Genomic DNA, 13,500 nt, shown 5'->3' with positions numbered 1-13,500 from the left:
ACCCAGATCTAGTCCATCAGATCACATAAATATGAGTCATTATGATCCTGATCCAATATTAGTTCTCATCCATCAATTCTGAAGCTAAACCCAATCAACCAAACAGGATATGCAGAATACTGACACCTTTAAACTGTCATCAGAACCCATCAACAACCAGAACCACCTGTGACTTCAAATATCATACCTCAAATTGTATACGCTACTACAATGAACCAAACCTGCATGTATACTCGCTTACACCAAAGCCAACCCACGTACAGGTCTATAAATATTCAAACATGACTTGTAGCGATTTCAAACTTAAGTTATACCCAGTTCAGATCATTTTCAATATACAGATCTAGAATAAGCATAATCAAATATATAGAGATAGTTCATTTCAAACCATTTGATCCCGATCTATCCTTAGATCTTGTTCTCCATCAACCAGTGAGATCCCTCTTTAGCTCAGATCCAGATCTGCACCATAACCCAATCACAGTATTCCAGATCTAGCACTTTATCAGATATTCAATAATTCAGATGATACTTTGTCAAATTATCTCCTTCCTCTTTTATAGCCTTATTCCTTTCTCAATACCATGGTCCAAAACCATAGGATCAAAAAACTGTTGGACTAATACCTTGAACCAACCATGAAAGTGCGTGAGATCAACACTTTTGGATGCAATACCACGGGCCAAAACCATAGGATCAGAAACTATCAGACTAATACCATGAACCAACCATGAAAGTGCGTGAGATCAACACTTCTGACGAGGTACCATGGTCCAAAACCATAGGTTCAAATACCAAGGACTAACTACCATGGACCAAAGGTAAGTTCTCCAACATATACACGTTTTTCCTTGCATGAAAGTGCGTGAGATCAACACTTCTAACGAGGTACCATGGTCCAAAACCATAGGTTCAAATACCAAGGACTAACTACCATGGACCAAAGGTAAGTTCTCCAACATATACGCTCTTTTCCTTGCATGAAAGTGCGTGAACTTTTTCTCTACATGAAATAAAATTTTCTCTGCATAAAAGTGCGTGAAATTTTCTCTACATGAAATAAACTTTTTAACTACCATGGACCAAAGGTAAGTTCTCCAACATATACACGCTTTTCCTTGCATGAAAGTGCGTGAACTTTTTCTCTACATGAAATAAAATTTTCTCTGCATAAAATGCATGAACTTTTCTCTACATGGAATAAACTTTTCTCTGCATAAAAGTGCGTGAACTTTTCTATAAATGGAATAAACTTTTCTAAAAAGTGCGTGAACTTTTCTCTACATGAAGGAAACTTTGTTGCACTATAATTTATCAAATAAATTTTCTGCACTATAATTTATCATTTGTGTGATTTGCCATCAAGGACAACACTTGTCTCATAATGCCAACAATCTCCCCCTTTGGACTTGTCATACTAAGAATTGTCATCTGATATCTCTTCCGTAGATTCATCTAGATATATATAAGTGAGTTGATCTTCTATGAGTTGTTTGCCATCAAGTACAACACATGCATCATAATGCCAACAGGTCAGGCATGGTTCAATGTCACATTGTGACAAAGATTGTCTCGTTTAAAGTATTTAACTTAAGGTTTATATACCTTGGGTTTATAATATTAATCCACTAGGTTTAATATTACTCCCTTGGGTTTATAATGCCTTGGGTTTTTAGCATTAATCCCTTAGTTTTATTATTTCCTTGGGTTTATTAAATTGTGTATAATTATTTTTTATAATATTTGCTTATGTGTGCTATTATTTATTTCTAAAACCATTTTATATTGTTATTCATTAATTTATATTTATTTATTATTATATAATATTATTAATATGTAATATTATTATTATCCAATTTTAAGGTCAGAGCCAAGCCAGACACCAAATTGGTGAGACCCCCTTGTTTGTGGGACAAGGGACCCACCTCCGCACATCGATTTGACTGCTAAGTCTATGAAGGCATACATACTCTACCCCCTCTGGTTTTGAACCTATGACCTATTAGGAGTAAACTCATGCTCTTAACTATTAGGCCCACTCAAGATGTATAATACTATTATATAATATTATTAAGAATAATATTATAAATAATAGTATTAAATATACTATTGCATTATTCATAGTATTGATATTGGTTGATATAAGCCTATCAATGTTTATAAACCACATTTATATTAATGTAAATGTGGTTGTGCTAGTAATAGCAAGAGCCATGTGGTGGCAATGCTACTGCTTTTGCCTTTTTGTACCTTGCCACCACTAATAATTTGTTGTACGGAAGCGCAAGCTAATACTTAGACCCTTAAAGGAGCGCAGGAACCCCTACTCCGTACAACACTGCTACTGCCACAATGAACTCAAGCTCTTTGCCTCAACATATGGAATTGATAGAGCCCAAAAGCTTGTCCATCCAATGCAAAAATTCTTGCAAATGAAGAAATTCATAGAGAAGAAACTTCTTTAGAGAATGTTTCCTCTAACCAACAAAGAAGTGAAGTGCAGAAAGCTCGTGGGAAAGGCCGAAAAATAGAAAAATCAAGGAAGTAAACAACTACAAGGGAAACAAACAATTGGTTCCTCATATTCCCAAACTAAAATAACAACAGACTATGATGGAGTCAAAGGGAAATGAATGTTTAGAGTCAGTCTTGCATTTAAAATTATGGGGCAAGAGTAATGATTGTTGTCATTTGGGCATGTCTACATAGGAGCAACATTAACTTCAAACAACTAGTTAAACCATTAACACATCCCACTTGAAACCATAAATGCCTAGAATTGTTTGCATGTTGAGCGCTAAGACACAATGGGGGAATGAGACGCCTTTAACACTTATCATCTCACGAGATGAAATAAATCATATTTACTATAACTTTTAATCACAATACAATTTTATTATTTAAGTTGAATGGTTTATAAATTATTTTAATATATTATTATAAATGAAATTTATATAAATATATGAAAAAATCCAATTACATTTTTTAATAAGTGATTATATTAAGATAAATATAATATTTGTTTTTTCTTTTATATTTTTGAAATAATAATTATCTAATAATTTAATTTTAATTAATATTATTTAATTTTACTATTTTTATTAATTATAAATAATATACTACTTATATTTAAAATATGGATATCAATATAATTTCATTAATTAACTTGAATGGTCAATATTTCATTTGAATTGTCTATAAGTTATTTTACATTAATTAAGTTTAATGGTCAATATTTCATTTGAATGGTCTATAAGTTATTTTGATATTTTATAATAAATGAAATATAACAAAAATATATAAAAAAATTCAATCAAATATTTCTAATAAGAAAATTATGATATTTAGTTTTGATATTTTCTAAATAATTAGTATTTGATGATTCAATGTTATTTGATTATTTTTATTTAATTAGATATAATATAAAAAGTTATTAGAGTTTTAATTTTATAATGTTTATTTATTAATCATTAAAATTTGTATGAGATCTAGTAATATATAAATTTATTTAATTAGATATAATATAAAAAGTTATTAGAGTTTTAATTTTATAATGTTTATTTATTAATCATTAAAATTTGTATGAGATACAGTAATATATAAATTTTAGACTTAGATTTGTATTCGATACACTAATATATATTTATTATTAGATGTATATTAGAAGGTTTCAAATTAATAACTTTTTTACTAAATTTTATGGAACATGTGTTTATCTAGGAGATGATAGATCACTTCAAGTTCAAGGATATGGAGTAATAAGTGTGATGTTACCTAATAGAAAAGAGAGACATATCCATGATGTGATGTATGTTCCTTGTATAAAGAAAAAAGAATTTAATTTATGTTTTTATTATTGTTGATCAAGATCTAAAGGTGGAATTTGTCAAATCACAGTGTGTTGTTAAAGATATCCAAGATCGCTATAAGGTTTTTTCCACAGGTACCAGATTTGGACGCTTGTATAAGCTGAATGTAACCAAACAGGGCATCAAGAATTAGCATCTACAACAATGTCAACAGAAAATTTATGGCATCAAAGATATGGGCATTTAAATCACAATGATTTAATGTTACTTCAAAGAAAAACAATGGTTGAAGGTTCCTGTTATGAAGAATAATCATGTTGAATGTGAAGCATGTGTACTTGGCACATAGGCAAGAATTTCCTATACATGAAGAAAAAAGGCAAAGATAAATACTTGAATTAATTTATACTGATGTATGTGGACCTACGCAAACTAGATCTCTTGGAAGAGCATTGTACTTTCTTATTTTTGCTAATGACAGATCTAGATACACTTGGGTCTATTTTATAAGAAAGAAAAAGTGATGTTTTTGAATACTTTAAGGAATTCAAAAACATGGTGGAAAAAAAAACTGGGAAATACATCAAAATTCTTAGATCTGATCAAGGGGGAGAATACAAATCAAGATATTTTAATCAATATTGTGAAAGTCATGGGATTCTAAAACAATTTATTGTGCCTGATACACCTTAGAAAAATGGAGTTGCTAAGAGGAAAAATAGAACACTAGTGGAATGTACATGAAGTATGCTTCAAGGTAAAAATATCTCTAATGGTTTTTGGGCTGAAGCCATTAATACTGTTGTTTATTTAAAACATAGGAGTCCAACCAAAATTTTAGATCTAAAAACACCTTTTGAAGCATTTTATGGATATAAACCAAAAGTGAGCCATTTAAGATTTTTTGGATGCAAGGCATTTGCACATATTCCAAAAGACGAAAGAAGAAAACTTGATGAAAAATCAATTAAGCGCACATTCATTGGTTATTGTGATGATCAAAAGGCATACAAGTTGTTTGATCCTACTTCACATAGATTGCTTGCAAGTAGGGATGTGGTGTTTCATGAAAATGTAGATTGCGGTGATAAAATGAATAACATAGGTTTATAGCATGATATTGATGATTATGTCAAAATAGAAGCATGTTGTGAACAGGAACAAGAACAGGTACAACAACAAGTACAGTAACATGTACAGGTTTGAGAGTAAGAAGCATCCAACAGTCATGACACTCCAAGAAGAGACCAAGAGACTCCATAAAGCAAGAATAAGGATGAAAGCAGTGAAACTCTTAGGAGGTCATCCTGTCAAATTCAACCACCTATAAGGTATAAAGATTAAATGCATTAATGTATCATGTAATGAATGTTGTAGACCCCTCAAGTTATGAAGAAGCTAAATAATATAAAGAATGGAGAAATGCAATGAATGAGGAATACAACTCTATAATGAAGAATGACACATGGGAATTAACAGAATTTCCCAAAGATAAAGTTCCCATAGGATGCAAATGGTTGTTCAAACCAAAGTTTAATGTTGATGGTAGTATTGATAAGTATAAAGCTAGATTGGTTGCAAAAGGCTATTCACAAAAAGAAGGCATTGATTATGAAGATACTTTTACACCTATAGCTAAACTGAATACAATTAGAATCATGATTGCATTAGATACAAAACAAAATTGGAAAATGCATCAATTAGATGTCAAATATGCTTTCTTGAATGGTGAATTAAAAGAAGAAGTTTATTTGGTTCAGCCTGAAGGATTTGTAAAGCAGGGACAAGAGCATCTTGTTTGTAGGTTAAAGAAAGCTTTGTATGGTTTGAAACAAGCACCAAGATCTTGGTATGTGAAAATTGATTTATTCTTTTATGACAAAGGGTTTGTGAGAAGCAAAAGTGATCCTAACTTGTACATCAAGAGAGATGAAGATGGGAATATTTCCTTGATATCTTTGTATGTTGATGATCTTATCATAATAGGCAGTGCACTCAGGTTGATTGAAGAAATTAAAATTCAGTTGTCACAGGTATTTGAAATGAAGGATCTTGGTGAATTTCATTATTATTTGGGTCTTGAAATTTGGAGGGAATCTGGTAAGACAATCATCACACAAAGAAAATATGCAAATATGATCCTCGAAAGATTTCATATGTTTGAATGCAAACCAGTGTCTACTCATTTGGAATAGAATGCCAAGTTGTACAATGATGATGGATCGAAAGAAGTGAATGGACATGGTATGGTCAATTTGTGGGAAGTTTGAACTACCTCACCACTACGAGGTCAGATATAGCATATTCTGTCAGCATCCTTAGTCAATTTATGGCTAAGCCTTGTGAAAGCCATTGGAAAGAAAAAAAGAAAGTCCTTCGATATCTGAAGGGAACACTTTATTTTAGTATTTTGTATACTGATGAATTTGATGTTGAGTTGGCAGGTTTTTCTGATTCAGATTGGGTTGGAAATCTTGATGATAGAAGATCAACCTCTGGATATGCATTCAATTTAGGATTGGGGGTCGTATCATGGAGCAGCAAAAAACAACCAACTATTTCTTTGTCGTCCACAGAAGCTGAATAGAAAGCTTTGACCAATGCAACTTGTGAAGCTATTTGGTTAAGGAGTATTCTTGAAGATGTTGGTGAAAAACAAAGAGGACCAACAAGCATCAAATGTGAAAACCAAAGCTCCATGAAGCTGGAAAATAATCCAATTTATCATGCAAGAACAAAACATATTGAAGTCCAGCATCATTTTGTAAGAGAAAAGATACAATCAAATGAGATTCATTTAGTGTATTGTAATACAAGTGAGACTGTTGCTGACATCTTTACCAAGCCTCTTGGGAAGATGAACTTTGAAATATGTAGACAGCAATTAGGCATTGTTGAAAATCCATTTCTCCATTAAGGGGGGATGTTGGAATAATGTAGAAATGATATGTCCAAATAGAGTTGATGACTTATGTTCTCATAGTTAGTGTTTGAGTCTATCTGTCATGAGTTGTGTCTTCATAGTTTGTTTTGTGAGTTGGTCATTCGAAGTATTTAGATCTAGATAGTCCTAGAAGCTATCTATATGTAACTATATAATGTACTCATTACTTGGTTGTCCAAAGAGTTTGATCAATAAAATTTAATTTCATTCTTATGCATCTATCTAATTTTCTAATATGAAATACTATGTTATCTCTTATCATATATCTCATAAATTATTAAAAATTAAATTATAATTTAATTTTTATAATACATTTTATTATTATTACTTTTGTATCTATAAAATATATAAATACTTACGACACAATAAATAAAAAGTTTACTTACTATATATCTAAAATAATTATTAATTATTAATAATAGGAATATATTTTTAGATCAAACTCAATTATAAAGTATCTCACCCATAAATAACCCACCAAATATAATTCTAGAACTCAAATGTACGTGAGATTACTAAAACTATTTTTAATAGTAAACGCTGTTACTTCACATCATGGCATGCTATTAGCTTTAACATTGTGACACTCCATCAGCTACTCTAATAACTTAGCGATCACTTTTATGTTTCTTCCCTTTATCAACTATTTTCAAGAGCCTTATTTTTCACACTTGCACCTTTTTCAAGTCGGTAGTGATAACTTTATTTTTTTTATTAATTTATATTATTTTTTTCATGAGTGATATTTTATTATTATTGTTTCATTAATGTATAAGAGTTGTTTTTCTTTTTTTTTTAGATTTTCTTGTGTTATAATTTATTGGAAAAATTTGAGGTGAAATCATAATTTATGTAACAGTGTTATTTAAACTAGTCTTTTAACTATATATATGGATTCAACACTGTGGAAAACCCTTAGTGAACTTTGATTGCACAAGATTATCTATCAAAGTTGTGCTTTCAATAAATTCTTGCAAGATTTTAAAGGAATTTGACAAGAAAAACCCACTGTAAAATCTTCCAAAAAATCGCACTAAAAACAACTCCTAGTATATATAAATAATCAAATCTAGATTTGATAGCCAAAACAAATTTGAAATTTCAGAGTGCTTCTAAGCATATTGCACTTAATTGTCATGAAATGATAAGGGGCACAATGACACTCATCGAATTGAAGTGAATAATCATTCATCACTTTGGAATTTGAGAAATGTATTTTTACGACACTAAAAATAGTCTATAGGACTATTAGTTTTAATCTTTTGTAATTCAATCTTTTTCTTGTTCAAATTGATGATGCGCTGCTTAATTTTCCAAAAATCCACTCACTAAAAAACAATGCCAAGAAATTGAAGCTAGCATATCCCCATAACTTTCTCTATGTCTTTGAATGCATCACATTCCAAAATGAAATGTTTTTCCGATTCCACTGCTCCAGACTTACAAAATGTACACACCAATTCTTCACAAACTTCTTTAGATTTTTTTCACAGGACCAAATTTAATAAAGTTGATAATGCCAAATAAAATTCCTCCAACTAGACAACTCATGTTCATCACCGGCCCTTACCAGCATAACATTCTCGTTGTCAAAAAAAAATCATCGTTCAAGTCTAATTTTCGAGAAAGGATCGTTGAGAAGGAATCACTGCCTTTTACCAGCATCCGAAGAAGCCACTATCCGTCCAGTCTGACTTTTGTTACAGTTCCATGGAAGGACATCCGGATTATCTGAATAACCGATGGTTTCAGAGCATGTATGACAAGAGAGAGTGGCGGAAGGGCAACAGGGTAACATTATTCGCCGTTAGAGCCCTGGTAGTAGCAGCGGGGAAAACATCTATGAAAGACTTAAACCCAATAATTAAGCTTGAAAATGCATAAAAAAGAAAATTGAAATTTTTTGCATAAACAAACTAACACCAAAATATAAATACTACATAATAATAAAAACGACCTAGCCATTTCTTGACTAGACATGCACCTAGATATTCAATTAAGCATTAACCCATAGAGACCGATGCAAGGTTGAGCCTTCCTTTTGAGGGGCGTTGGTTAAACTAAGTAGGCCAGTAGGAAACAGTTAGATACAAATATGTAGGGATGCCTGTTTAATTTGGATTGGTTAATCATGACAAAGCATTACTTAAAATTTATTAAATATTAATAAAAATGTGTTATTATGACAATGCATATCTTAAAAGCTATTTAATATATTATTGCTGGATCTACACACCGAAAATCATCAATATACTTTTATAATTATTTCACACACATTAACTAATATTTTATGTGTATCAATAATTTACAGATTTTCAATTTTTAAAATATTAAATTTTATATCAATTTTGATAATTTTTTTAACAAATAACACACTAATCAAAACCAAACTAATTTAACTCAAATTCTATATCATAATATGTTGTTTGTCATAAATTAAAAATCACAATATCATTATCAATAAAGAATAATCAAAACCAAACTAATTTAACTCAAATTCTATATCATAATATGTTGTTTGTCATAAATTAAAAATCACAATATCATTATCAATAAAGAATAAATACAAACCATAGGACAAATAAATCTAAAGCCATGATTGATTTGAAGTTTGAATTATTGTTAATTTTATATGTAAATGCTCTTTTGGACACCTTCCTTATAGTGCTATTGAGGACGGGCAGATTGAGTAATTTTGAAAATAATCTAGTTACATAGCCAACATTACAGTAATTTTGAGTTACATAGGAAACATTACAGTAATTTTGAAAGTAATCTAGTGACATAGAAAACATTACACCAAGCTACCACGGAGCTAATAGGGAGTAGAAATGTCATAACTTGAGAATTGAAACTGGAAAAGGAATAGGACAATCATTTATGACACTCAAGGTACGGTGGAGAGGATGGCAACAACCACTCCTACCACTAATAAAAGCTTTGACAAGTGCACAATTAATTGTTACAGTGGTATATTAAAGTAATATTATTATAATTTGAGAACTAAAATGGAATAAGAAATATAAAAACAATTTGCCATACTCACATAACAAAAGTAAGTAGGGGAGGGAGAATGACAAGAATCACTCCCACCACTCACAAAAGCTTGATAACACACTTCACCATTGCTAAAGTAATATGATTACAGATTATGCACGTCCGTATCTCTGAAGCCACTTATTTCACGACATTGAAAGACGTACCATTTTTAAGGCCGAGAGATTGCAAGATGCGCGTTACCTGGGTACCAACTCTGTAATCGAAGCATCGGCGTTTGACGGAGGAGCGTGAGGTGCAGGAGATTGTGAAACCCCAGAGCCACAACTGGTGGACTTGCTGTTTTCAGAAACATGAGATCTCACAAAACCAGGCTGTGTGGGATCCGGTAATGTTACAAGATGATATGAAAACATCAAATTGATTCGAGACATTGAAGGACGAAGTGATGAGTCAGCTTGTGTACATAAAAGTCCAATATGAATGCATCTCAATGCTTCCTCCACGTTGCACGTTCCAATGATGGCTCGATCAATCATATCCACAATATTCCCTCCTCTGTATAATCTCCACGCCTGCAGAATAATCACGAAAAGTCGTCATCTTGATACTATATCGACTTTAAAAAATCGTATCAAAATATTTCAGTAGTGAAGTTTTTAAATTCACACTCTTCTAAACGGTTTATAGATGAACCCATGCTATTAAGTTTCAGTATTTTGGGGAAAAATAATTTGGTATTTTGGGTAATTATTTTTGGTATTTTGTTGGGTATACCATTAAAGTCTCACATTGACTAGAAGTGGGAAGGATCTAGAAGTGGGAAGGATCATGGGTATATAAGAATGGACAAATATCTTCAATGATATAAGGTTTTTTAGGGTAAAATCTAAAAATAAATCCATGAGCCATTATGATCAAAGTGGACAATATTATATCATTGTGGAGATATGTGATGTCCAGAATCCTTACAGATCTTTGATTTAAACATTTTTATAATTAAATATTTTGAAAACCATACTGGCTCATTCCAGTGAAAAATGACTTTTGGAACAAAATTAAATAAGCTCAGTTGGACATAAAATGAGAACAATATCAGAATATCCCACCCATTCTAAAAGCGTCTGCATATCAAGTGACACATTATTATCACTGTTTTTTCTTCCTGTAAGAAGTTCCAAGAGGAGAACGCCAAAGCTATAGACATCTGCTTTTACAGATAATTGCCCCTGCATAGCATACTCTGGTGCCATATACCCGCTGCATATCCAAATTACAAAGTCGAAGATTATGTAGTGAGGGAAATTTTAGGAATTGAGTGAGGATCAAGTGAAAACTATTTGCAAAGGAAATCCTATTCCTGTATGCTCGAATGTTAAAACATAACAAAGCAGGTAAATACCCAAAAGCCAAATTGTCAATCCTCTTGAAATCAATAGCACACATTAAAACATATCCATCACTAATTGTTAATAGGTTTAGACAATGTGTAATAATCTTACTAAGTTCCAGCAACTCTTGTGCTGACGTGGCTCTCATCTTCAGGAACTAGTCTTGCTAATCCGAAGTCTGATATCTTAGGATTCAGATTTTCATCCAACAAAATATTGCTGGCTTTAATGTCCCGATGAATAATCCGCAGTCGAGAATCCTCGTGCAGATAGAGCAGCCCGCGAGCCACTCCCACTATAATGTTGTAGCGTTTCTGCCAATCAAGCTGGTTGCGTTTGTTTGGATCTGTATCCATGGATGCAGTACGCTAACTAATCATTATGACCCAGATAAATATATTGGAACATTAATGCATTTTTCAGATACAAAATAGAAATGAAGTGACTCACCGAATAAGATTTTATCGAGGCTTTTATTGGGTAAGTATTCATAAACAAGCAACCTTTCCGATCCCTCTGCGCAACAGCCTAATAGGTTCACCAGATTTCGATGTTGAATTTTGGCCACAAGTTTAACTTCATTCATAAATTCTCTCTTTCCTTGCAGAGATCTTAAGGACAGCTTCTTCACGGCTATTTCCTTTCCATCTTCAATAGTTCCCTGAAATATTCAGCCAGGTGCGGTGAGAGTAGCATATAATTTAAGATTCTATAAACTACTAGAAGCTCTCTAATTCATTGTTACCTTGTATACGGCCCCAAATCCACCTTCCCCGAGTTTATTTTGATCATCAAAATTTTCCGTAGCAGCTATCAGTTCCTCCATGGTAAACGCAATTTGCCGATCCTGACCGATTAGTGTGTCTTCCTCGACTTGGCCATGATCTATATAACGAAAATACACAGCTTCATCATAAATATATATAGGGGCAAGCAGAAAAATTGAATCTCTTTAACTTGGATCTCGCAAGCATTTCTTAGGTTTCCTGAAGAGAATATATGTGAAAACCGTGTTCAAAAAACAAACTTTAACAATAGTCTAACAGAGCAAATAAAGCTGTATGATATATTGACAATGAGATATAAAGACTTTGGGGATCCTTCATGCAAATACCTTCGGAAGGATTTCGAAATATGATAGACTTCAGTCTCCTCCTAGTTGTTAACACGCATACCAATAACAGCAGAATCAAGCCGCCAGCAACACCCAAAATTATGGGTAAATTGTTTGAAGATTTGTTGTTCTGCGTACTATTACTGGATGGTGTGGTCTGATTCGGTGGTGTATCAACAACTGGGCTATTAGCTGGTGCTTCCGCAGGAGGTGGAGACGAAATCGAAGTAAAGAAACTATAGATTTCATAACGAGCTTTGCAGCTTCCCACCTCACCCAGTGCTCCTGGCCATCCACTCTGAACTATAGAAATATGGTTGATTGTTTGTTGCAAACATGATGTGCAGTTGTCTATCGACATATCTCTGGTGCACTGGACCAGACCGTAAATCTTTCGAGACAAGGAGTCTGTAGTTGTTCCAGAAGCATATAATGTAGATCCAGATGTTGCTTCATCTACCAACTTGTTGAATAAGCTGTTAACAGCCTTCATAAAAACATCAGGACTAGGTGAGACATGATTGTCTAAATTCCAAACATACCAATGATCAGTGGTATCCAATTGTCCGAAGAAACTATAGTTCTCATAACGCAAAAAGCAGAAGACAGACCACAATAAACCGCCGCCTGCATTCCCACAATTTTGTCGAAGAGTAGTGTTTGCTTGTTGTGAACAACTGTAGCACTGGTCGGCTGTTGCGTCTCCCCGACATTGCACAAGGCCATATACTTGGCCATTCTCATAAGTGTTAAACCCTGTGTGGGACGAATCTTTAATAAGCCTAGTCATGACACTGTTCAAATTTCTCTCGTACGTACTGTCTGTTGTATAGTTAAAATCGTAGTGGCATGTAGAAACTTGCTGCTGTACTGCCTTGTAAATCTGCGACTGAAGAGTAATTATCATCAAGAGAAGTGTCGAGCATGAAACTCTGCCGTGGAGGATTGTCATGGCCAATGGATATTGGAGAACCTACAATGCTCGAAATTCTGATTTTCTCTGCACACATAGACGCATAGACCATGTTTTTAAGTTTCCCATGCATTTAAAGACTCTACGCGCATATGAGCTACTAAGAGTCAATGATAATAATTAAACCGTGTAAGATCAACAAAATAAATCGTTGGAAACTATAGAATGGAAAGTATACCTGTTGTGGAGTTTGAGTGCCACTGGTCAAACTCGGCCGCCCCTGCTTCCGTGTTATCGAGAAAATACTTTTTAACGCACTCATGAACTTTCCA

At 32.9% G+C, this 13,500-nt stretch overlaps 1 protein-coding gene across 1 annotated transcript; it reads right to left on the bottom strand.

Annotated features, from left to right (window-relative positions):
• Window positions 1–9,887: 9,887 nt before the first annotated feature.
• Window positions 9,888–13,271, bottom strand: LOC149198392 (cysteine-rich receptor-like protein kinase 6). The gene is made up of 6 exons (XM_089399266.1): window positions 12,256–13,271; window positions 11,887–12,026; window positions 11,592–11,802; window positions 11,253–11,487; window positions 10,860–11,010; window positions 9,888–10,325 (listed from the first exon to the last, which is right to left on the bottom strand). The coding sequence occupies exons 1-6, from the start codon at window positions 13,205–13,207 to the stop codon at window positions 9,990–9,992; spliced, it is 2,025 nt and encodes a 674-aa protein (XP_089255392.1). The 5' UTR covers window positions 13,208–13,271; the 3' UTR covers window positions 9,888–9,989.
• Window positions 13,272–13,500: the final 229 nt, after the last annotated feature.

The sequence above is a fragment of the Pinus tabuliformis genome, chromosome 2_1, assembly GCF_031772625.1.
Source record: "Pinus tabuliformis cultivar Carrire ecotype Pingquan chromosome 2_1, CPIR1, whole genome shotgun sequence".
NCBI classification, from domain to species: Eukaryota; Viridiplantae; Streptophyta; class Pinopsida; order Pinales; family Pinaceae; genus Pinus; species Pinus tabuliformis.
The sequence above is the reverse complement of the archived record's forward strand: the minus strand, read 5'-3'. Positions and strand labels throughout refer to the sequence as shown.